The sequence below is a fragment of the Neofelis nebulosa genome, chromosome 7 (genome assembly GCF_028018385.1).
Source record: "Neofelis nebulosa isolate mNeoNeb1 chromosome 7, mNeoNeb1.pri, whole genome shotgun sequence".
Lineage (NCBI taxonomy): Eukaryota > Metazoa > Chordata > Mammalia > Carnivora > Felidae > Neofelis > Neofelis nebulosa.
In genome coordinates this window covers 48,177,020-48,202,396 of record NC_080788.1, presented here as the reverse complement: position 1 = coordinate 48,202,396, position 25,377 = coordinate 48,177,020, and the positions used below count along the sequence as shown (strand labels likewise).

General features: G+C 35.7%; 1 protein-coding gene and 1 long non-coding RNA gene across 13 annotated transcripts in view; one reads left to right on the top strand and one right to left on the bottom strand.

The window, feature by feature from the left end:
* The window catches only part of TCF12 (transcription factor 12), a 379,898-nt gene that overhangs the window by 108,456 nt on the left and 246,065 nt on the right, over positions 1 to 25,377 (top strand). For 7 of the 12 annotated variants that reach the window (XM_058737610.1, XM_058737609.1, XM_058737612.1 and 4 more), the window contains exon 4: positions 13,181 to 13,300. The exons of the other annotated variants lie outside the window; for them this stretch is intronic. In XM_058737610.1, the coding sequence (XP_058593593.1) occupies positions 13,181 to 13,300 (120 nt within the window). The remainder of the gene's footprint in view (positions 1 to 13,180; positions 13,301 to 25,377) is intronic. 12 annotated transcript variants of the gene reach the window in all.
* The window catches only part of LOC131516510 (uncharacterized), a 32,629-nt gene continuing 26,354 nt past the window's right edge, over positions 19,103 to 25,377 (bottom strand). The window contains exon 2 of the long non-coding RNA XR_009264120.1: positions 19,103 to 19,293. This is a non-coding gene — a long non-coding RNA (uncharacterized LOC131516510). The remainder of the gene's footprint in view (positions 19,294 to 25,377) is intronic.

The following is a 25,377-nucleotide window of genomic DNA, read 5'->3' as shown; positions in this document are numbered from 1 at the left end:
AGGGCATGGTGGATTCAGTATTGCAGGTTGGCCTTATCTTGTTGCTTTGGAGCCCTTTTTATAGTAGTAGTCTTAGTTTCATGATTAGTAAGACAAATAAAATAGATCTGGTCCTACCTTTGTTAATCAGATTAATCACCTTGGTCAATAAAGTGGAATGCTTTGGAAAAATTTGCTAGGAGCTTGTGACAATATAGAAACAAGGGATACATAGTATTGGAAGTTTTCCATGGGCCTTTTACATTTCCGCATGTTTTGCAAGCTGAGGCACTGACTGCCTTTGTTCTGGAATATCCTTTCAAGGATGCTTATATAGTAAACAGTCTTGGAAAATAGACATAGTGTCTTTTTCTGGAGCAAAGGTCAGGTGTGTTTTACTGTTCAGTATCATAGAGATAATGTCTCTCTAGGCAAAGGTCAGGCATGCTCACTGCATACCATAAAAGATTTGGGCTCCTTAAACTCAGATTTTCTCTTCTGTAAACCCACTGTGCACATATCTATTTGGACTCATCAAGTGGCTGCTATGGGATGTGGGGGTATGGGGATCTGACGCAAATATGCTGATGCTCATGCTGTGTGCTATTATATGACTAATAAAGTAGTTTATCTCTGAGTCACTAGTCTCCTGTCTGCCTGCATCTATGAAACTGTGATGGTTTACCTTGTTAGCTTAGAAGTACGGCAAAATCTCAGACCCTTCCCTGTTCTTAACACTGAGATAATGACTGCTGTCTCTGGAGTGTCCATTTGGGGGCCCCAGATGTCTATTTAAAAAGCAGTCCATTTGAATAGCAGTAAAGATGTCAAATGCATGTAACTTTCAGCCTGGGACTGCCATTTAAAGGTATATTACCTCTAGTAAGGGACCCTAGTCCTGAGGCCAAATCTGGCTCGCTGCCTGTTGTTGTAAATAAAATTTTATTGTAATACAGTCTCACCCATCTATATTTGTATTGTCTATCTATGGCTACTTTTGCACTACAAGGCAAAGTTGGGTGGTTGAAAAAGAGACTGTATAGACCAGGAAGTCAAAAATAATTACCTGTCCCTTTAAGAAAAACTTTGTAGAACCCTGCTGTATTACTCTGGCCCAACATTATTTTCTTTAAATATACTTGCAAGATAGATGTACAAAGATGTTCACTGCAGGGTTGTTGATAATAGTAAAAAACAACAACAACAAAAATGGAAACAACCTCAGGAATTGTGAAGTCTAGATTTATTGCCTGAAGAATGCACTTATTCTACACATTTTCTTGTCATCTTTTGGACTGAACTCTGCCCAGTGAGTCTGAGACAGTACATTTATGTACTTGGACTGAAACATTTATAAAATACTATTTCCTTCTCTACTCATTTCTTCTTCGCCCAGGATAAGGGGTTGTCCATAAATACAATCTGGGAGAGAAGGCAAAGGACACCAGATTAATTTGGCAAGCCTCTGTAAACTCCAGGGAGTGCAAGGATAACCCAGTAAGAAGCTGTTAAATTTTGCATTTTAGGCCAAAGATCTTTGAAAGCCAATCAAAAGGTAGTCATTGGAAAACAAAATAAAACACAACAAAACCAAACAAGCAGAAGAGACTAGAATTACATTAGGAACAACAAGGGTATTGCTTTTGATACTGATGAGCCACACACTTAAGTACTGATTTTTTTCAATTAAGGAGAGCCCTCTGATTGTGTGCTCAAGTAGGAGGATAGAAACCTTAAATGAGGTAAAAGGTCTATGCTGACCAACATTTAGGGGAGGATTAAGTTTACACTTGACCCTTGAACAACATGGATTTGAACTGTTTGGGTCCACTTACATGAGGATTTTTTTTTCAATAAACACAGTATAGTACTGTAAATGTATTTTCTGTATAATTTCTCAACATTTTTTCTTCCAGCTTTATTGTAAGAATACAGTATATAATACATATGTGAAATATGTGTTAATCAACTGTTCATGTTATTGCTAAGGCTTCCAGTAAACAGTAGGCTATTAGTAGTGAAGTTTTGGGGAAGTCAGAAGTTACATGCAAATTTTTGACCACATTGGGTATCATCTTTTGTCCTACCCTCCTCTGCTGATCCTGGGTGGACTGTACTTTATTGGGCCTTTTGTAAAGAAATCAAGACCAAGCTGTTTTTGAGTTTGGTAGTCTGGTAAGAAGGGGTGGAGTTAGCCTGGTATCAACTTGAATTTTAGAAATCCATCTAAGGAGAAATAATGCCACATTCTAATATGTGGCCAGCATTGGCCAAAGCACAGCTGTTTAGTGGGCAATATTGAAGATGTTTCAGATGTATTTTGCTCACTGCCTTTTATTTGTAAATGTAGTGACCATGTGTTTTGAACAGCAAATCAGTAGTATTTAATTCCTTTCATTAGACATTATTTGTATTCATAAAATCTTAAAAATTTGTAATAATTCAATCACATTTCATTGTACATTTGACATTCCCATGGTGGCGGGAAGCAAGCATATGAGCTAGAGATTGTCTAAGAAAATCTAGAACATGTGTGCTGTGTTTATGTAGCTCCCTCAATGTTACAGCTTGTGGTCAGGAGTTAAGTGGTGAACCTGCAGATAATTGGGGTAGAAGCAGAGGCAAATGTATTGAGTGCATCTTGAGGTCCTCTTGTGGAGAGTCCTTTATGTCATAAACCTTGTGTTTATACTTCCCTAAGTCAGGGAAGTAATACCTTACGTGGCAAAATTTGACACATATTGGTAGGGATGTCTTTTTCAAAAGGTGCTTTTTTTTTCCCTCTTAAAAAAATGTAAAAGCAGTGAGGGAGAACCCTATTATTATTAACTTGCTGCGTAATTTCCTTAGATTATATTTTGCCTCAAACATGAAGTTTGCAAATGTTCAAGGACTCTATGGTAGACAAGCAATAGAGAACCATTGTGACCTATCCAAAGCTAAATAGCCAGCTAGCTGAATAATATCACTTGGGAAATGTGCTCAATTAAATAAATAGATTGTTTAAGTGGTTTATTTTTCTACATGGGCAGTTAGGAAAGCATGTTATTTCAGGTGGCAGACATGGAAGAATTTTGAGACTGTGTGTAGGTGGAACAATGCTCAGCTCTCTTCTAGTTAATCGGGGAAGACTTCATGGAAGAGGGATGAGTAAGTGTGAATAAGAAGCAGAGGGTGGTATTGCTATCCTTGTCAAGAGCTTGAAAATCAACAGGAGCAATCAGTTTTCAAGTTAAGGGTAATAAGCTTTAATTTTTGTATTACATGAGGTGGATGGTGGAGGTAAGACACATAGTACCTTTACTTTTTTTTAGACTTGATGTAATACTAATTTCATGTTTATTTCTTTCACCATGTATTCTCTCTTTAATTAGATTAAGAGCATTCTGAGGGTGGGAATTCTCTTTTCTGCTTCTTTTGTGCCCCACACAGGACAAAATTATGGATTCATGCTCACAAAAATTTCAGTTTTTTTTTAAAGAAAGTTTAAGAATTCAAATGTGTAAGGTTTGAGCATTTTTCTTGGCTATCGGACAGAATATGAGTGAAGAGAGGACTTAGTTGGAACTGAGAGTGAGGCAAAACCTTTAAAGTGTTTCTAGATTCAAGGGCCAAGCTAAGGTTAGAGTATCATAGAGTATCATAGTGAAATTGGAAGACAGTAGATTACACGACTAGTGGGAAAGGAAACATTGGCATTTACAGTGGCCTAGTATATAGGTTGGATCAGAATTCTCACCCACTGTGAGGAAACAGGACTGGTGCTCACAGTAAAATCTGTGCCTCAGAATCTGTAACAGAAAAGCGTTGTTTATGTAGCATAGGAACCAGGGCAAAAGTCTTGTTCTTTACAAAGAGGTGAGTTTTTTGGTCTTTATATGACTTTACTGCAGTGACTGAAACCTAGCAGATACGAAGTTTTATTTAGTATACTTTAGGCCTGGCCTATAATGGTAATAAGTATAATTCTGAATAATTCCCTCCCTCCTTCCCTCCCTCCCTCCATGCTCCCTTCTCTTCCTCTTCCCCTTCCCTTCCCCTTCCCTTCCCCTTCCCCTTCCCCTTCCCCTTCCCTTTCCTTTCCCTCTTCCTTTTAGACCCTGGTGACTGTATTTCCTAGATGGATTCTGTCTTATCAGACTATGAGACTAGTAGAAGGAAATAGTATATCCTGATTTTATGGGATTTCTGAACTGAAAGGAGAACAGGTTGTTATTTCTGGCTCATACAGGTGGGAATGGAGTAATCTGCAGAGTGCCAGGTGGTTTTTTAGGATGTTGAGAGTTTTCCTCTCTATTGATCTGTAGAGGCATTAAATGTCATATTTATGCTCTTGGGGAAGTTTCAAAATTTGTTTTTCTTGCCCATACTGAAAGGTTACCTTGTTTTATGGGAAATGACCCCCAACAACATTCCAAGTTTTTACCTTAAGTAGATTATTCAGATAAAACTAGCTTGTGTTATAAACATTCTGTTTAGATATGGGGCTTGGTTCATTGCTGACCTCATGTATTTATTGAGCACCTGGTTTGTGCCACTTACTTCTCTAGGCAATTTATACCTAATATTTCGTTTAACCCTCATGAGAATCTTTAAAGTTTTCATATATTTATTTTGAGAGACAGAGAGGGAGAGTGAGAATCCCAAGCAGGCTTTATTAGCACAGAGCTTGACATGCGGCTTCATCCCACAAAGCATGAGATCATGACCTGAGCCAAAATCAGGAGTCAGATGCTTAATTGACTGAGCCACCTGGTTGCCCCAACCCTCAGGGGAATCTTAAAAGAGGGATAGTGGTATCTCCATTTTAAACATGAAGATATTGAAGACATTGAAGCTCTCTTTACCAGTTTTCCCACTAGAAAATACATGGACTGATGATGATGGCTCTATTGGTCATTTCTGTCTGATCAGTTATACTCTAGCATGCATTCATACTTGCGCTCTAATCATATGAGTTGTGTCCTTACCAACAGTCAGTCGTATTTGTTTCTAGACCTGTTAATAAATATTTATTTAAAATTAAACTGATGAATTCCTAACAAAGGTTGTTTTATTATGAAAGCTGAGTTGGATGATACGGAGTCAAAACATTTGCTACTGAGATGGATATAATGAGACACTGTTAATAAATTGGAGGAAAAACACAAATGTGGAATTTTCTGAATTTATTTCTTTGCCAATGCATTAGTTTTTGCTTTACTTTAAATTAACAAGCTGAACACTGTGGAGAATGCATTATGAGTGTGATTTATGCAAGAAAGGCAATGCAGAACACTAATCAGAGGACCCATACTCAAAAAAAAGGGTCCTGATCCTGAGTTTGGAACCAAATGAAAATTAAGACGTAAGAAAGTTGCATATGAAGATTAAAATGTCAGCTTTATTAATGATACAATGATTAGAGTTAATGGATTTAGAGCTGCTGTTGCCCATTGCCAACACTACATAGAAAATACCCAGAATTTCTGCCTTATACCATCCCAAGGCTTGATTGGAAGAATAGTGCCAATCAGTAGTGTTTGTCAGCTTTTTTTTTTTTTTATGATACTAGCTACACACATTCAAGAAATATGCACACTAGTCAGAAAGCTCATTATTCTTCTTTGGGTTAAGACAGGTAAGGGATGGGAGGGCGTTCTTCCAGATAGAGGTCTGAAGGTAGATAAAGGTGATTCCTACATCAAAATACTGAGTAAGTTTTATGTTTAAAAATATTTAAGGTAATGCTTGGCTCATTCATTGTATCTTCACCTTCATCTACCTTTTGAAATTATGATCATGTGTTATGTAGGTAAGAAGGAACAGAACCTGTATCAAGCTTAGTCTTGCCTAATCTATGAGCCTTTGCACTTTTCACCAAATCACACTTGCTGAGGTTTCTTTTGATACCCTCCTGCTTCTTTTTAAGCTCTCTCTTTATCAATGTACCAGTTCTCTGAATTTCCCCTTGGTACTTTGACTATAGAGACTGTTTTGTTTCATTCAGCAGAATAATCCTCAAAAGGAAAAGCTTGTATCAAACCGTTGAATACTAAGGGTAGAGAAAGAGAAAATTGTCACATAAGAGCTTTAAATATGTGAAATAACATCTGGTCTCCAGATCCAGACAAATTATATTGAAAGAATTTGTGGATATCTCCTCATAAAGTGTTTTTGTTTATAAAAGTGTTATATATGCACATTGTTTTATTTTTTTAAAGTTTTTATTGTAAAAAATATGTGTGTCAGCAGTGTGAAGGAGCAAGAAATAAGTAAATGAAGCATCTTTTTTTCATGAACATGAAGGGTAAAGGAAACCTTAAACCTCATTGATAGAAATGTTGGCTATGAATCATAGATGCTAATGGTTCCACTGTCATCTTAGATGGGATGATAAATTCATTTTCATACTTTATGAAGGTCATTCATCAGTTATAGTGTTGGGAAGTACATGTTTAGGATTTGAGCTGAAAATTGTGACATAGGAGTGATAGTCAATAAATGGGAAGGAAAGACTAAAAGCAAATGGGACTAATAATGTCTGTAAGTTTTTCAGCACTGTCATATAGAAAAGGGTACAGACTTCTGTGGTGTTCCTCTAGAACAGTGGGAGGAAAACTTTTGTATAGAGCCAGATAAATATTTTGGGTTTGTGTGCAGCAGTTTAACTCTGCCACTGAAACATAAAGGCAGCCATAGATAGACAATATGTGGGAAACAAGTGGGCATGGCTGTATTCCAAAAAACTTTATTTATAAAAACAGACAATGGGCTGGATTTATCCACAGGCCAACTCCTGCTCCAAAAAGGTACAGTTTTATCAGAATTTTCAAAGAGAATTTTACAAGAGATTTCAGCAGTGAGAGTGACTGCCTGAGAGGTCTGAGCACACTCTCACTGACTTACTCTAACCATCAGCCCAGCATGCTGTTGGTAGGACTCTTGCACTAAACAGAAGGGAAGACCACATGACTCCCGAGGCTTCTGTTAATTTTTCCCCACCACTCTTTCGCATTGTAACTGATAAAGATTCTTTGATTTAGTTGTTTGAATATTTACACCTTAATGGGCAAAGATTCAACCCAGAAAATAGGTCTGTTTTAAACTTTGCTTTATATGAGTTTGCTTAATTTTAGTTTATTGAATTTAATTCAGTACAGAATCTATTTTATGTATGTATTTTATTGCATGTAATAATGCAATATGTATTTTATGTATTCATTTATATACTTCATTGAATTATATATTTAAAATGTATATTTTGTTGTATGTATATATAGTATATATATATACTATATATACATGTGTGTTCATTTATACACAGTAAAATGCATATTTTTAAATTTTTAATTAAGTATAATTGACAGCTTAAAGTGTACAGCATAGTGATTTGACAATTATATATACATTACAAAATGCTCACCATGATAAATGTAGTTACCATCTGTCACCCTGCAAAATTATCACATTATCAACTGTATTCCATATGCTGTACTTTTCATCCCTGTGACTGACTTACTTTATAACTGGAAGCTTGCACCATTTATGTATGTATGTTATTGTCCAGTATAGTTAACATACAGTGTTATATTAGTTTCAGGTGTACCATATAGAGATTCGTTAATTCTGTACATTACTCAGTGCTCATCGTGATAAGTGTAAGAAGTTTGTACCTATTAATCCCCTTCACCTATTTCACCTATCCCACCACCCTTTTGCCCTCTGGCAACCACCAGTTTTCTATATTTATTTGCCTGCTTCTGTTTTTTGTTGTTTGTTGTATTTTTGTTTTTAGATTCCATGTGTAAGTAAAATTATATGATACTTGTTTTTCTCTGCCTGACTTATTTCACTTAGCTTGATATCCTTTATGTCCATCCATGTTGTTGTGAATGGCAAGATTTTATTTTTTAGGGCTGAGTAGTACTCCACTACGTATATATACCATATCTTCTTAGTCCATCCTGTCCATTGATGGAGACCTACATTGTTTCTGTATTTTCGCTTGTAAATAATGCTCCAACAAGGGGGGGGGGGGCAGCGCCTGGGTGACTCAGTCGTTTAGGCATCCAACTTCAGCTCAAGTCATAATCTTGTGGTTTGTGGGTTTGAGCCCCGTGTCTGGCTCTGTGCTGACAGCTCAGAGCCTGGAGCCTGTTTCAGGGATTCTGTGTCTCCCTCTCTCTCTGCCCCTACGCTGCTCACGCTCTCTCTCTCTCTCTCTCTCTCTCTCTCTCTCAAAAATAAATAAACGTTAAAAATTTTTTTTAAAATAATGCTCCAATAAGCTTAGGGGTGCATATATCTTTTCTAATTAGTGTTTTTGTTTTCTTTGGGTAAATATCCAGAAGTGGAGTTACTGGATTGTATGGTATTTCTATTTTTAGTTTTTTGAGGAACCTTTGTACTGTTTTCCAGAGTGTTTGCTCCAATTTACATTCCCACCAACTGTGCACAAGGTTCCCTTTTCTCTCCACATCCTTGCTAATATTCATTATTTCTTGTCTTTTTTATTCTAGCATTCTGACAGGTGTGAGGTGATATCTCATTGTGGTTTTGATTTGCATTTCCCTGATGATTAGTGATGTTGAGCATCTTTTCATATGTCTGTGGGCCATCTGTCTTCTTTGGAAAAATGTCTATTTAGGTCCTATGCCCATTTTTAATCAGATCATATATATATTTGGTATTGAGTTGTATAAGTTTTTATATATTTTGCATATTAACCCCTTATTGGCTGTATCATTTGCAAGTATTTTCTCCCATTTAGTAGCTTGTTTTCATTTTGTTGTTTTTTCCTTCACTGTGTAAAAGCTTTTTATAGCACAATGTAGTCCCAATTGTTTATTTTTCCTTTTTTTCCTCCTTGTCTGGGGAGAGCTATCCAGAAAAATGTTGCCAAGACTGATGTCCAAGAGTTTTACTGCCTGTGTGTGTGTCTACGTGCATGTGTGTGTTAGCAGCTTTATGGTTTTAGGTCTTGCATTTAGGTCTTTAATTACTTTTGAGTTTATTTTTGTATATGTTCTAAGAAAGTTGTCCTGTTTCATTCTTTTGCATGGAGCTGTCCAGTTTTCCCAACATGATTTATTGAAGAGACTGTCTTTTCCCCCATTGTATAATCTTACCTCCTTTGTTGTAGATTAATTGACCATATAAGTGTGGGTTTATTTCTAGGCAGTCTGTTCTGTTCTATTGATCTGTATGTCTGTTTTTGTGCTAGTATCGTACTGTTTTGATTATTACAGCTTTTGTAGTATAGTTTGAAATCTGGATTTTAGATACCTTCAGCTTTAGTCCTTTTTCTTAAGTTTGCTTTGGCTATTTGGGGTCTTTTGTGGTTTCATACAAATTTTAGGAATTTTTTGTTTTAGTTTTGTGAAAAATGATGTTGGTATTTTGATAAGAATTGCATTAAATCTGTAGATTGCTTTGGAGCTTTAACAGTATTAAATCTTCCAGTCCATGATCATGGTATATCTTGCCATTTATTTGTGCAGTCTTCAGTTTCTTTCATTAATATCTTATAGTTTTCAAAGTATAGTCTTTAACTCCTTTGTTTAATTTATTCCTAGTTATTATTTTTTTGATGCAACTGTAAATGGTATTGTTTTCTTAATTTTTCTTTCTGCTGTTCTGATGTTAGCATATAGAAAAACAACTGATTTCTTTATATTGATTTTGTATCCTGTAATTTTACTGAATCCATTTATTTGTAAATACATACACTTACTAAAGTATGTAATTTAGCATTTTTGAGATTTATTTTGACAGATGTGTAGAACATGTCCATCGTTCTAGAAAGCTGTCTTATTATAGTCCTTTGTACTCAGTTTCATTAAGACCTATTCCTTGGAACAATTCATTTGATATCTATCACTGTGAATTAGTTTATATTAGTGATATTAGTTTATCACTGTGAATAGTTATATTATATGTTACTGTAGATTAGTTTTAGGCTCTTCTAGAAATAACTTTATAATAATGGAATCATATAAAATAAACTCTTATATCTGGCTTCTTTGACTTAAAATGATGTTTTTGAGATTCATTCATGTTGTTGCATGCTTCAGAAATTGGTTATGTTGCTTGGTAATAGCTTTACATATACCAGTGTTTATTGATCCCTTAATCTGTTGGTAGATATTTGGATTGTTTACAGTGTTTTGGCTATTATGAATAAGGCTGTTATGGAATTACTATGTAGCTTTTTATATACTTAAAAAAATTTTTTTAAATGTTTATTTATTTTTGAGAGAGACAGACACAGAATGTGAGTGGGTTAGGGGCAGAGAAAGAGGGAGACACAGAATCCGAAACAGGCTCCAGGCTCTGAGCTGTCAGCACAGAGCCCTATGTGGGGCTTGAACTCAAGAGCTGTGAGATCATGACCCGAGCCAAAGTCGGACACTCAACCTACTGAGCCACCCAGGCGCCCAGCTTTTTATATACTTTTTTTTTAAAAAAGTTTTTACTTTTCAGTAATCTCTGTACCCAATGTAGGGCTCAAGCACACAACCCCAAGGCCAAGAGTTGCATGCTCCATTGACTGAGCCACCCAGGTGCCCCTGGACATTGGTTTTTGTTATTCCTGAATAAATACTCGTTATACCTGAATAAATACCCAGTTATACGTGAATAAATACCCAGAGTTTCTGGGTCATGTTGTAAGTGTATGGTTCATATTCTATGAAACTGGAGAACTGCTTTTCAAAGTGGTTGTGTTTTTTTACCCTCTACAAGCAAGGCATGATTGTTCTAATTGTTCTAGTTGCATCTTCTAACACTTGCTTTAAGTTTAGCCATTCATATGAGTATGCGGTAGTATCTCATCTTAGCTTGTGTTTCCCTGATGATTGATGATGTTAACCGTCTTTTCATGTGCTTATTGTCCATTCCTGTATCTTCTTTGCCAGTTTTTAAATTGTCAGCTTTTAGTTGAGTAAAGGGCTTCTCATAATTTTAGGTATAAGATGTTTTCTCTTATTTTCTGTCTTTTCATTTTCTTAACAGTCTTCTGAAGGGCAATTAGGCCATAATCTTGATGAAATTATATTTATTAAATTTTTTGTGTGATTAAAGCTTTCTGTGTTCTGTCTAAAAAAAAAATCTTTGTTTATTCCAAAATTACGAGGATTTTCCCCCTGTTTTCTTCAGAAGTTTTACAGTTTCAGATTTCATGTTTAGGTCTCTGAGCCTTTTCAAATTTTTGTGTAAAATGTATGATAGGGGTTAAAGTTCTTTTTTTTTTCTTCCATAAATACTCAGTTGTTTTAACACCAATGTTTGAAACTGTCCTTTCATTTAGTGTCTTAGCTGAAAATCATTTGACCACATATGTATGGTTCCATTTCTGGACTCTGTTCTCTTTCATTGATCAGTATATCTCATTGATACCTACCTCATAGTGTCTTGATTATTGTTGGTTGAGAGTAAATCATAAGATCAGATACTATAAGTGAGTCCAACTTTGTTTCTCTGTTTAAAAATTATTTAGCCTATTCTGAGCCTTTGTATTTCCATATACATTTATTTCACATAAGCTTGCTAGAATTTGATTTGAATTTTATTGATTCTTTTTTATTATTTTTTTGCTACTCTTACAATCCTGTTGTTTGAAAAAATACATATTTTTGTAACAGTCTATATGAGTTCTTCAGTAGGGTTGGTTTTAAATTTTATTTTAAAAATTAATGTATAATAAAATTGACTTCTTTTTGGTGTGTATGCGTGTGTACTTCTGTTGATTTAACACATGTATAGATTCATGTGAGTCCTATCACAATCAAGATTCAAAATAATTTTATTACCCCCCCAAAACTAGCTCATGCTATTTTCCCCCTTTTCTTACCTCTTGTAAAATTTTTTTTAACATTTATTTATCATTGAGAGACAGAGCATGACCATGGGAGGGGCAGAGAGAGGGGGAGACACAGAATCTGAAGCAGGCTCCAGGCTCTGAGTTGTCAGCACAGAGCCCAACATGGGACTCGAACTCACAAACCGCAAGATCATGACCTAAGCCGAAGTTGGACTCTTAACCAACTGAGCCACCCAGACCCCTCTCCCTTTTCTTACATATAAATCCCTGGGAAACACTGATCTGTTCTTTATTACTATAGCTTTATCTTTTTGAGAGCTTTATATAAATATAATAATGCAGTATGTAGGGACCTCTGGGTGGCTCAGTTGAGCATCCAGCTCTTGATTTCAGCTCAGGTCATGCATGATCTTGTGGTTTGTGAGTTCGAGCCCTGTGTCAGGCTCTGTGCTGGTAGTGTGGAGCCTTTTTGGAATTCTCTTGTTCTCCCTCTCTCTCTGCCCTTTCCCCACTTATACACGGTCTCTCTCTCTCTCTCTTTCAAAGTAAATAAACTTAAAAAAATGCAGTGTGTAACATTTTGAGACTGACTTCTTATACTGAATATATTAACTTTGAGATACAACTATGTTGTTGAATGTGGTAGTTTGTGCCCTTTTATTGATGAGTAGTATTACATTAGGTGGATGTGCCACAGGTTTTTTTGTTTGTTTTTTGTTTTGTTTTGTTTTGCTTTTTACCCCTGTTAAAGGAATAGTTGTGTTGTTTACCGTTTTGGGAGAGTATGATTAGAATGGCAATGAACATTTGTGAACATAAGTTTTCATTTCTATAGGCTAAATACTCAGGAGTAGGACTTCAGGGTCGTATGGTAATTGTTTGTAGTTTGACTTATTATTAATAAATGTTTATTATTTTGGAAGTAATTCTGTTTATTAGAACAAATTTCAAAAGTGTAGGCAGGAAGAAAAATAGGAAAGATACTGTCTCTCTGCTGAAACCCAAATACTGTAAACATTTCAGTATGTTTCCTTTTGAGCTTCCTCCTCCCCTTCTACTTTCCCCTCTCCTTCCCAGCCTCCTCCTCATCTTTCCCTCCGCTCCTCCTCCTCCTTCTTATTATCTCCTTCTCTTCTTCTTCTTTTTCGTCTTCCTTCTCTATTTTTGCCTAGGAGTAGTCACATTGAAAATCTAGCTTAATATCTAATTGCATTATTTACATGTAACACTCACTCACTCAACATTAATTTTATAATTAGAATACAGCATAGTATCTAGAATGTACATAATAACCATAGTAATGCATATATGTATAAGTGTTACGGTGGTGGGCTTTTAGGCAATTGGACTGGCGAGTATTAGATATTTTGGATTAATCAACCTTTCTTTACTCATCAGATCCTGCCATTTGGGCAACTAGGGACTCCAACCAATTGCCTGATCTTGGACATACTGTGGTTGATGCGAGCCGCTTGCCATGTCACTTAAGGCAGCTACTTATTTGCCAATGTTTAATATGTGAGTGATTATTTCTGCAGTAGACTTTTCATCTAAATAAAGTAATACTATTATTTGTATTCATGAAGCAAACAACATGGAAATGTTTTTATGAAGTTTGGAAACCCCATGCTGCTAGTTCCATAGTTTTGTACTTCTTACCTTTACTTTTTTAAGTGCTTTGGGCTACTCCTGTTATCAGAATGTTGACTCTTGTCAGGTGATTGCTAAGGCCCTGATGTGGCCTTGTGGAACTCACATAAACACTTCCTTCTTTGCATTTGGCTGATGTGCTAGTCAGTGATCACCTTTGTAGCCAAGAACTTTGCTAAAAAGATTGTTTAGCTTGAAGTTTGGGAAATTAAATCAATATTCTGGGTCTTTCTGACCTCACTTCTCACCATAGTTGGATATTAGAAATTGTCTTTAAGCTGAGAGACCTATAACTCAGAATTTAGAAAGTAAGAAATGTAGGGTACTTTTTACTTCTTTAAAAATGGCTAGTATCCTCTGGTTCTGGATAATGTGGAATAAATACACACTACTCTTTCTTTACAACTTAATATAATTGTAAAACCTGGATAGAATGCATGGTAAATAGCAGCAAGCAGATTGGGGAAAAAAACAACAGTTTTCAAAATACCACCAAACCTTCAGGATTCCCTGACCTAATGTCATCGCAGACAGAGACCTGGAACTAAGCATTGTGATACAGACAGAATGAGATCCATAAGCCCTCTAGTTTTGGTTTGAGGAATGAGAAAGCATGAAAAGTTCACCCACTTTTTTTTTTCTTTCCTTTGTCTACATTTTGTCACAACTCCCTTTCAAGAGTCATATGTTAATGACATCAATTTGCAGTAGGTATCTGCAGGAGTCAAAAGGCTGAGGGAAGGGAATCCTACTGTTTGCTGGAACTGTAGATCCAAGAGGTTAGAGGCAAACTCCATTGCTTTTTTTTTAGTTTGTCCTCCCATGTTTCGCATCAGACAGGCATGGGAATAGATGTAGACTGTTCCTGGCTGGAAGGCCAAAAAGGGTCATATTCAGGAAATTGGAAAGTGCCAAGTAGAAAAGAAAAGAACTTGGGAAGGAGACTCATGAAGTTGTGTACAAAAACCTGAGCTCCCTATCAGTTGGTACAAATGCAAAGATGTGATCCTACTCAGCATTTCAAACACAGAAAATTGAGATATAGGATAAAACTCCACCCATGTTGCATATTGACCACTGGGTGGCGCACTCACAGGAAAAATCCACATAGAAAGGCTTTGAAAACTGGACTGATGCTGGAATCACAACCTATAGAAAGCATATTGGAACTTGCAGCTTGAACCTAATCAGGTCAACTGCCTATGAAAATGAAAACTTCAGTATACTCTATAGGATTTAAGAAGATTCTGAGTTTCATAACATATTATTCAGAATGTCAAGGATATAATTCAAAATTAACATGAAAAGAACCACAAATATCTCAAATCACATTGGAAGAGGCATTATAATATAGATATAAACTTAAAACCATGTGTTATAAAAACACATGAATAAGCCATTGCAGATACCCCTGCAATAAGTATTAAACTAAAAGTATCAGCAAAGAAATAAAAAGTTTAAAGAGGAGCCAAATAAAAATTTAACTGAAAAATACAAAAGTCATAGTAAAAAAAGTCACTGGATAGATCAATACAATAGCGGAATAGAGATTAAAGAGGGAGGAATCACTGAACTTTATAGGTCATTAGAAATTTTCCAATGTGAACAATAAAGAGAAAAATGATAGAAAAAAAGTTGTCAGAAAACCGTGGGCCAGTGACATAAGGGCATACATTTGTGTCATTGGAGTACCAGAAGGAGAGGAGAAACAGTGCAACACAGAAAGAAAACATGTTTGGCTGAAAAAAAATACTGGCTGAAAACTATAATTATGTTGAAATTCATAGAACTGTACACCAAAAGGGAGGGAAATTCAGTTTTACTGTATGAGAATTTAATAAATAAAATAAAATTTGAAAGCAAGTCATGTCATATTGTGGTGGTAATGTGGAATGTTTATTCAGCAGTGGTAAATCCTGGACTCCTTTGCCCTTGGGTATTACTGGTTCCATGGGGAATGTTTTAATCTTTTCCCTCTTTTCCCACCTTATCACTGAAGTGAGTAATTTGGTGTGAACACTGGTGGCAAGATGTTTAGTTTCTTTTTCTTCTTTTTAGAGCCACTCTTGGTGTGTAATAGTTTGGCTTATATTTTATTTTCTAAAGTGTAAAAGCTTCCTACTTAACTGCAAGGAACTGAAAGGACATGAACAACCGGAAGAAAGAAAGTAGGTTATTTTTTTTTTTTTAACTTAAGAGTATTTTATGGAATGTTAGTAAAAATTGGCAGCATTGCTTATTTAATCCTAAAAATATGCCATTAATTAAATACCTGTACTTTCACAGCTCTGCAGACATTTGTCAGGGATTGTACAGGTTCAAAAGTAAACACTAGAATATCTATTAGGAAAGAGAAGAACTAGAAGTGGTTCAGAAATGGATCCCATGAATTGACACTTAATCTGTAAATGCTATTTGCTGTCTAAAAGAATGCTTGACTAAAGCTGTTCGTCCTGAAGTTATTTAGTGATATGGTGATAGTGAAATTCAGGTATAAGTAATACATAATTTAAGTTTATTAGTGAGCTGTCTTGCATTATTGATCACCATGTTAGTTTGGTAGTTCCTATTTTGATATGCATACAGTTAGTAGTTCTTTAAGCAAATAGCTGCTCTTTTCTTGGGAAAACTTGGGTTACCTAAGTAATGCAAATTGAAATCGATAAAATTTTCAGGTTTTCTTGAGTTTCCAAGATTATTTTTTGCTGTTGGTTAGTGTGTGAATAGAAGAATCTTTACTTTTCTGCTCTTCCTGTTAATTGATGGCTGGTTATCAGATGATTAGTGGACTTAACTATAAGGTACTGAAACTCAAGATAATTAAGTTGAGGGGCCCCTTGGGTGGCTTAGGTGGTTAAGCATCCAACTTTGGTTCAGGTCATGATCTTGTGGTTCACGAATTCAAGCCCCGCGTCGGGCTCTGTACTGTCAGCTCAGAGCCTGGAGCCTGCTTCGGATTCTGTGTCCCCTCTCTCTCTGCCCCCACCCCTGCTTGTGCAGATGATTAAGTTGATTGACTGCGTATCCTTATTCATTGCCTTTTTTTCTTTTTGTTGTTTTATATGTTTTGTCACTATAGTTGACCATTTCTGGGTGAGCAAGAAGAGGTTTTGGAGCTCAGCTCAAACTTTCCACTTCTGAAAGGGATTGTAATGTTTGAGAGGCAACAGTGAAATAGATAAAGTGTGGTTTTAAGATCATTTATGGATCTTATGTGTTCATCTTTGTTTATGGATATGAATTATGCCGACGTAGAGAAAATTTTTTAATAAGAATATGTGTATATTTCTACATATACACACATATATGGATTTATAAGGGGATGTAAGTGGTTCATAAAGGATTTTCTCATGTAGGTATATTTTTCACTTCATACAACAGTACAGTGATTTTAGTAGTGCTAATATCACTAGTTTATATATAAGGGACCAAGACTTAGAGTTTTAAATGACTTTCCCCAAACCATACTGTTAATAAACAGTAAAATTGTGACTTGAATACAGAACTAGGATGTTGACTGCCAGCTCAATGTTATTTTCATTTCATAATACTGCCTTTTAAAAAGCAGTGAGAATCTAAGTTACTATTTGAAAAAGGCTGTTGCCATTTTAAATTCCTTTTGCTGTGATTTCTGCTATTTTTAGGGACATAGTACCCTAGGTATTGTGTGGGTACCATAGGAGAAACCATATTTATACATAAAATATTTCCCTCAACATGTAAGTTTCCAGACCTCTGCACATGTGTTAGGGCATGATAATAATACTAATTAACATTTCCTGAGAGCTTTCTGTGTGTACTTAACATGAATGATTTTATTTTGTTCTTATAGCCTCCCTCATGAGATAGGTACAGTTATTTTCCTTACTTACCAAATGAAGAAACAGAATCTTTGTTATCTAAGTAATTTATGTAAGGTAATATATGTACAGTAATGAATTAGAGATTGATTTCAAACTGTTAAAATGAGGGGTGCCTGGGTGGCTCAGTCGGTTAAGCGTCTGACTTCGACTCAGGTCACGATCTCGTGGTCGGTGAGTTTGAGCATCGCGTCAGGCTCTGGGCTGATGGCTCAGAGCCTGAAGCCTGCTTCCGATTCTGTGTCTCCCTCTCTCTCTGCCCCTCCCCCGTTCATGCTCTGTCTCTCTCTGTCTCAAAAATAAATAAACGTTAAAAAAAATTCAAACTGTTAAAATGATGGAGTGTTTCCTGAAAGAGTAGTTTTACTCAAATAATAATATGAAAAGTGTTTGCATTCAAGTCATATTACATACCAAAGTGCTTTGGATGGACTCTGAAAGGTATCTTAGATACCCTATCTTAGATAGGGGTTAACATTTTCTTAATTTTCTAATTTGTTTATATTCGGGGTGGGGGGGCACTGAAGATCCTGGCCTGACAGAATTAGAAAACTCCTAATTGGAATCTCATGGCATATTATTAAAGTGGGTCAGGATCAGATTGTGAGAATACTTGACTGACAAATTGAGTAGTTTGGGGCTCTGAGGGACTCTTCAGTAATTTTGAAGCAGTGTTTGTGAGGTCTTCATTAAGTATGGCATGGAATGGATTAAATAGACCAGTGTTGAGGGTGATGAAGGCATTTTTATGTAGATAAAGACCTGGGTTAGGGAAATAATAGGAATGGAATAAAAGAGTTGGAAAGGAGCTCTTTTAAACGGCAGGCTGACTGTATTTTGTAATTTGACATTTACCTAGTCCTTGCATTTACCTGGGGGTAGAATTGTTGGGTTATGGTAATTCCATCTGTAATATTTTGAGGAACTGTCAGAGTATTTTCCAAAGTGCCTGGCACCATTTTACAGTATCACTGACCCAAGTATGAAGGTTCCAATTTCTCCAAATCCTGGCCAACAATTGTGATTATCTGCCTGTTTGATTATAGCCATTTTAGTGGCTGTGATTTGCATTTCCCTAATAGCTAATAATGATTTTGAACATCTTTTCATGGGCTTATTGGCTATCTGTGTTGTCTTCTTTGGAGAACTATCTTTTTAGATCATTTGCCCATTTAATAATTTTTTATTGAGTTATCATAGTTTTTTGTATATTCTAGATACAAGTCCCTTATCAGAGATAGGATTCTGTTGTCTTTTCAATTTTTTATTTTTATGATGTCCAGTTTACCTACTTTTTCTTTTATTGCTTGTGTTCCTTCTTGGTGTCACGTGTCAGAAAGACTTTTAAATGGTGCAGAGGAAAGAAAGCAGGAAGCCCTATATCACTTTCAGTCTGTGGAAGAATGTTTTTAGGCTTTACTTATAGTAAGTCATAGGATTTGGGCAGCTGAAAATAACTTGACTATTGGGATCATGTGGTTTAATTAAGAGGAGAGGTCAGTTAATTAAGGGAAGAAGTCAATTGTTTCTCCATGGACAAAGAAGTAAAACTTTACAGCATGATCATTTTCTTAAATTGATGGCTGTGAGGTGATAAAATGTAAAGTAATAAAAACAAAATAGTTTAGAAAATGACTTCCTCTGTAGATTTTAAGGAATAGTACAGGCTACCTGACTGTAAGGTGCTTGGGAGGGCAGTGGAAGGGTCAAAGAATCCAGTGTGGGAATGAATTAAAGGAGAGACAGATAAAGAGGCAGTCCACATTGTCATTGTCTTATGATCATGTTGGGTCTTGGTAGCAATTCTGACTGCTTTGGAAGATTGTTTAATATTTTAGGTACATGTGTTCTCTATTTCTTTGTTTTTCTGATGCTGCAAGAAGTACCCTTGCTTTTAATGGACAAATTAACTGAAAGGTTGAATGCATTTTCCCCCTCATTCTTATGAATATGTAGTTGATCTCTTCCTTGTGCTGTCTCTTCTCACACATGTGAATATGCCTGTAATTTAAATAGACATGGCAGAAAGTCAGTATTCCTTATTTAGAAAGGACTTTATAGTGTTAAACACATGTTATTGAACCAAATCATATGGTATATCACTGTCAACAGTGTAATAAGATACAAGCCATGTTTATAAATTTATAAATTATCTCTACACCCATTGTGGGGCTCAAACTCATGACCCTGAAATCAAGAGTCACATGCTCTAGCAACTGAACCAGCCACACACCCCTGTAATAAGCCATGCTTAAAACACATTGGTAGATTTTTAGGGGAAAGGAATGTCTATTACAAAATGGTATAGTCTTTAAAATGAATTAATATTACATTATGCATTCAAGCAAAACCAAAATTAATGAAAAATTTACATTTTAATTTTATTGGGAAGGGGTTAATAGCTATTAACTCACAATGTCTGATTAGGAAACTAGTGTGGGGAAAGCTGTTAATAACAGAAAAGTGTCTTGAGTACTATTTTGCTTTACTCACAGTTTGAGTTTGGGGGATCTACTGTTTCAGCTCTCTAGAGCTATATCACCTACATAAAAATCTACTTTCATGTCTGCCTTCTTGCCAAAGCATGTCCGTCCCTTAATTAGGAAAGGATAATTAAAATATAACTTGTATGGAAATAAAAAAGACACACCATGGAGTTTATCTAAAATATTTTCATTCTTTTAAAGAAGTAATTTTGTTACCTTTCATTGGAAACTGCTACTTTAGGAGCAAGGGAAAGGAAGATTAGGAAGATTCATAGTTTTCTTTAGCTAGTCGTTCAGTATATTGAAGACCAGGAGGTAAAACCTAGAATTGTATTAAAGTACAGTGGCTCCTTGGATATATGCAAGTGTGCGTATGTCTTGTATTCTACAGTACATTGAGAGTTAGGACACTGAGTAAGTGATTTAGCCTTTCTGGCGTGGTGTGTGTGTGTGTGTGTGTTTGTGTGTGTGTTTTCCAATGTGTGAACAAGGAAAGAGGAAAATGTACTCCATATTCTATGATTTCTGTGGTGAAGTACCTTGCCTAGCTCTTAATTGTTAAATGATTGCCTACCCTCACCCTCCTATGTTCCTGACACACGTATAACCAGCTTCAGTGTTTAGGCCAGACTACTTGGTATGATTTTATGTTTGTTCTGGATCTTTAATTCACAAAAATTTATCTAAAATTATTTAGTCCTTTTTATTTTAATTAAGATGTCTCAAAGTACATTGTAGACTGTCTTCTAGTATGTTAGGGTTGAGTGGACCTATTCATGTTCACCTCTCTGGGTAATTGATGATTTCATGGAGAGTTCACTAATGACTAATACCATGTAAACAGACTTTGAGGGTTTTTTTCTTACATATTTGCCCATATTGAAACTCATGTGTTACTTTACCTCATTTAGGAGGCTCTATGAAATATTCAAGCAGTCACCTTAGCATTTTGTTAGCCAGAGTTACTGCACTGTTTTTTGTACACCTAGCCATTAAAGTTGGTTTCCCTGTCCAGATTATGCATCTTTTCTGATCAGTGCAGAATCCATTTATACTTCTCCATCTATTTCAGCAAATGTTTTTACCCTCCTTGGTTTTGTTGTCTGTCAGGCCTTGAAGCATGACAAGAAATATCCTTTATACAATCATAACTTAGGCTTTTGTTTTACTGTTGCTTTGAACAGTCCATATCATAGAATATTTTTAAAGTCTTCAAAAAGAAAAATATTGCAGCATTATTTACAGTACTCAAACAGTGGAAGCATCCCAAGGGGCCATTGACAGATAAATGGATAAAGATGTAGTGTGTGTGTGTGTGTGTGTGTGTGTGTGTGTGTGCGCGCGCGCGCGCGCGTGTGCGCGCATACATGCATTTGTATACATACATATATACATACACAATGGAATATTACTCAGCCATGAAAAAGAATGAATTCTTGCCATTTGAAACAATATGCTTGGAGCTAGAGAGTATAATGCTAAGTGAAGTCAGTCAGAGAAAGACAAATACTATATGATCTCACTCATATGTGGAATTTAAGAAACAAACCGAATGAACAAAGGAAAATTGTGTGCAAGAGAGAGAGCGAGAAACCAAGAAATAAACTCTTAACCACAGAGAATAAACTGGTAGTTACCAAAAAGGAGGTGGGTGGAGGGAAGGGGGAAATAGGGAATGGGGATTAAAGAGTACACTTATCATGCTGGGGGAAAGAAAAGAATAAAGAATAAATAAATTAAGCCCAAGAGTTACTTTTGACATTATACTTACCCCTCAGGAGGAAATCTAAGAGAGATTGGTCTTGTGTCTTTCTCCTTCCTGTCCTTCCCCATCCCCACCTCAATAAACTTTGTTCCCTGGCTGTCTGTGGATTATGCTTGATTATTGAATCAGTGGACTTTCTTTGTTCCAGACCAGCTTTATAAGAATCATGAACCAATTAATCTGTACAGTTTCAGGCTTTCTTTTGCACCTTCTTAAGGACAAGTAGAGTTATTAATCTGCCTTCCTCCTGACACAGTAGTTACTGATCACTAAGTAGTCACAGTTCTTTGAGATTGTGAAGTCATGGTTAGTTGTCATTCAGACTTAGTTATTTCTTTGTATCAATTATCTTTATTACTTTTTGATCTAGTATCTTTAACTTCTGCTTAAAAAATTGTATCTTTCTTGATCAACTTCTCCAATAAATATGGAAACATGAAATGCATGAGTATCTCTTCTCACTTTATTCCCTGAATGAAACTTTTATTATTAAAATACTTTTTTAAAAGTTCCTTGCACTATGATTCCCAGGCTCCTTTTAGGAGCCTTATTTTCTTATAAGATGCACTCTTTTCTCCATGAAAATGTGATTGTATCAGTTCTTATTTATTATCTGTCCTTCATAGAATAAATTTTTAGTGCAAGTAAGTAGCAAAAAATTCTGAACCATTAATTTCTTGTTCACTCTACATTCCTGATTTTGTTTATAACACGGACTGTATATTTGATTGTAGAGCCTATTTTGACATAATGCATGATAGCTTTTCATATTTTAAATTAATGATATTTAGTAACAAATTGATTCTTCCCCCATTTGTCTTTACCAGTGGATTCAGTATTCAAAGAGAGCTCTTTGGCAAGTGCATAACCTGACTGAAATGTCAGGGAACAGATGGAAAGGAGTTCCATAGGAACTGAGTTTGACTTTCTGAAAAATAGCTTTACTGGCTTTTCTCCCCTCCAGAAGTGATATGAATAAGAGCTCAACCTTCAAATGAAAGAACAGCTGTTTTTAGGTTTGTATTCAGTGGGGGATAAAAGCCCTTTCATATAAAGTCTTAGCCCAATGATTGATTTATTTTTGAAGGGCTGTGAGTTCTCAGAACATCGAGAATATCTCACAATCAGATGTAAGTACAAGAAAATAGTTCATAGCTGGGAAAAGTCTTTTGAATTTTCCTAATGAAATTCGTGCCTTGATTAGGATGAAAAATTGCATTTAGGATAATTAACTTACTCATATTATGAATATGAAGGAAACTATATTCATGATAATATAAATGTGTATTATAAAAGTTATTACAGTCAAGTTCTCTGCTTATGTGTAGGTAGGATATCCATACAAATTTTCAAGTTTCACCATAAAGTACTGAAGATCAAATTCACAGTGTTTCGTAAGTGGTATTTAAATTATTGATCCACTGCATGATCCATTTAGGTGAATCTATCCTGAGTCTTTCAAGTATTAACTTTAACAAATTAAGCTATCATTTTCACAGTTACATGATGTATTTGAGGCAGGAGACTCTACCTGACATAAAGTACTTTTGTATTAGACAGAGCTAAAAATACATTGGAAGAAAACAAAGGTGAAGAGAAAGATGGGCTTTTTGGCAGCCAAACAAATTTAGCTCTGACTGTTGGGGTCATCTCTGATTACTTAACTTTTAATACATTAAAATTGTATGTGATCTTCATGATTAATCTTCTGTGTGTACCATTGAACCAAATAGTTCTTTCTCTTATTTGCTTTTATATCTTTAGGTGGAGAAATCAGGTGCTGTGTTTCTGTGTGTGTGTGTTTCTGTGTGTGTGTGTGTGTGTGTGTGTGTGTGTGTGTGTGTGTGTGTGTGTTTTCTTTTTGGGTTCACATCAGCATAATTTGCAAGACTTCTGCCATGGTAGGAATTAATTGTGGTGATGGAAACTGAAATGTTGTTTCATGCTAATTTTATAATGTGTATATACTGCAGAAGTTAGACAAAGGAACTAAGTTAAACAAAGATCTAGAGGTACTGCCAAACCTAAAAACAACAATGGCACAAAGAAGAGAACAGAATGCAGGGTCCAAAGCCAACAAAATCCAAATGTAAATTTGCTAGTTGACAGGCATCACATGTAAATGGGCTTATTTTGGCAACTGTTGGAGTTAAATACAAAAGACATCACTTATACATAAGCAAAAGTAATTGAGGGTGTTTTTGGGGGTAATTTTTAAAGAAAATGGTCTTTCAAAATTTATAGTAGCCATTTAGTTTGTATGAAGAATGCTGCCTTTCACTTTTGTTAAAATCCATTTATTGTTTTACTTAATCCCATTACTAGCGTACTGTCTTTCTTCATATTCATTAAAGTTATTTTGGGTGACACAAGAAGAAGACATGGCTATTACATCAAAAGTTTACTGAATACATTTTGTTGTAAGTCTTGGATTGGGGCCCATAGGATCTGCTATGTTTGCAGTGTATTTTATATTGTAACTTTAATTGCCATTTTCCAACCCTTGCCTGTGTGGCATTTACTTGATGTAATTACAAAAATGCCTTTTACCTTATTTTATGGCAAGGGATAAAATAAAATAAAATGAATCCCTAGCTGGTTACAAGTCTGACTCAGTTGTAGCTCATCAGGTGGCCGTGGAGAAAGGGAAACACAAGTAGGAAGATCTCTTCAAAGATAAAATTAAGGAATGAAAACAGATCATTCTTACAGAAATAAAAAGATCTAAGAAATGGTTATCACTTTTCTTTATGTTCAGAAAACAGTGATTTCGCCCCCCATAGGATGGGGTTATTTACATATGAATATTTTTCCTTACAAGTTATTAGGTGTTCTTTTTTCTTTTAATTGTGGTAAAAAAAAACCAAACCCATAGTTAACATTAGATATACTCTCTTAGCAAACTTTCAAGTGTACTGTACAGTACTGTTAACTATATGCTCGTTGTTGCATAGCAGATCTCTAGAACTTTTTCATCACGCATGACTGAAACTCTGTACCCATTAAACAACACCCCATTCCTTCCCCTGGCCATTGGCAACCATCATTCTACTTCCTGTATTTGTGAATTTGGTTACTTTATATCTCATATAAATGGATTCATGCAGTATTTGTCTTTTCTGTGAGTCACTTATTTCACTTAGCATAAGGTTCATCTATGTTGTAACATAAGAAAAGACCTTTGTTTTTTAAGGCTGAATAATATTCCATTGGATGAATATACTGCATTTTCTTTATCTGTTCATCCACTGATGGATATTTGTTATCTCTTAGCTATTGTGAATAATGCTGAAGTGAACATGAGAGTAAGTGCAAATATCTCTTCAAAATCCTGTCTCTAGTTCTTTCGGATAAATAACTTGAAGTGGTATTGCTAGATCATATGGTAGTTCTATTTTTTTTTTTTTTAATTTTAATTTTAATTTTTTTTTTTTAATTTTTTTTCAACGTTTTTTATTTATTTTTGGGACAGAGAGAGACAGAGCATGAACGGGGGAGGGGCAGAGAGAGAGGGAGACACAGAATTGGAAACAGGCTCCAGGCTCCGAGCCATCAGCCCAGAGCCTGACGCGGGGCTCGAACTCACGGACCGCGAGATCGTGACCTGGCTGAAGTCGGACGCTTAACCGACTGCGCCACCCAGGCGCCCCTGGTAGTTCTATTTTTAATTTTTTTGAGGAACCTCCATACTGTTTTCCACAGTGGCTGCACCATTTTACATTCCCACCTATAGTGTACAAGGTTCCAATTTCTCCAGATCCTCACCTATACTTTTTTTGTTTTTTGTTTTTTGTTTGTTTTCTGTAATGGCCATCCTAACAGTTGTGAGGTGAT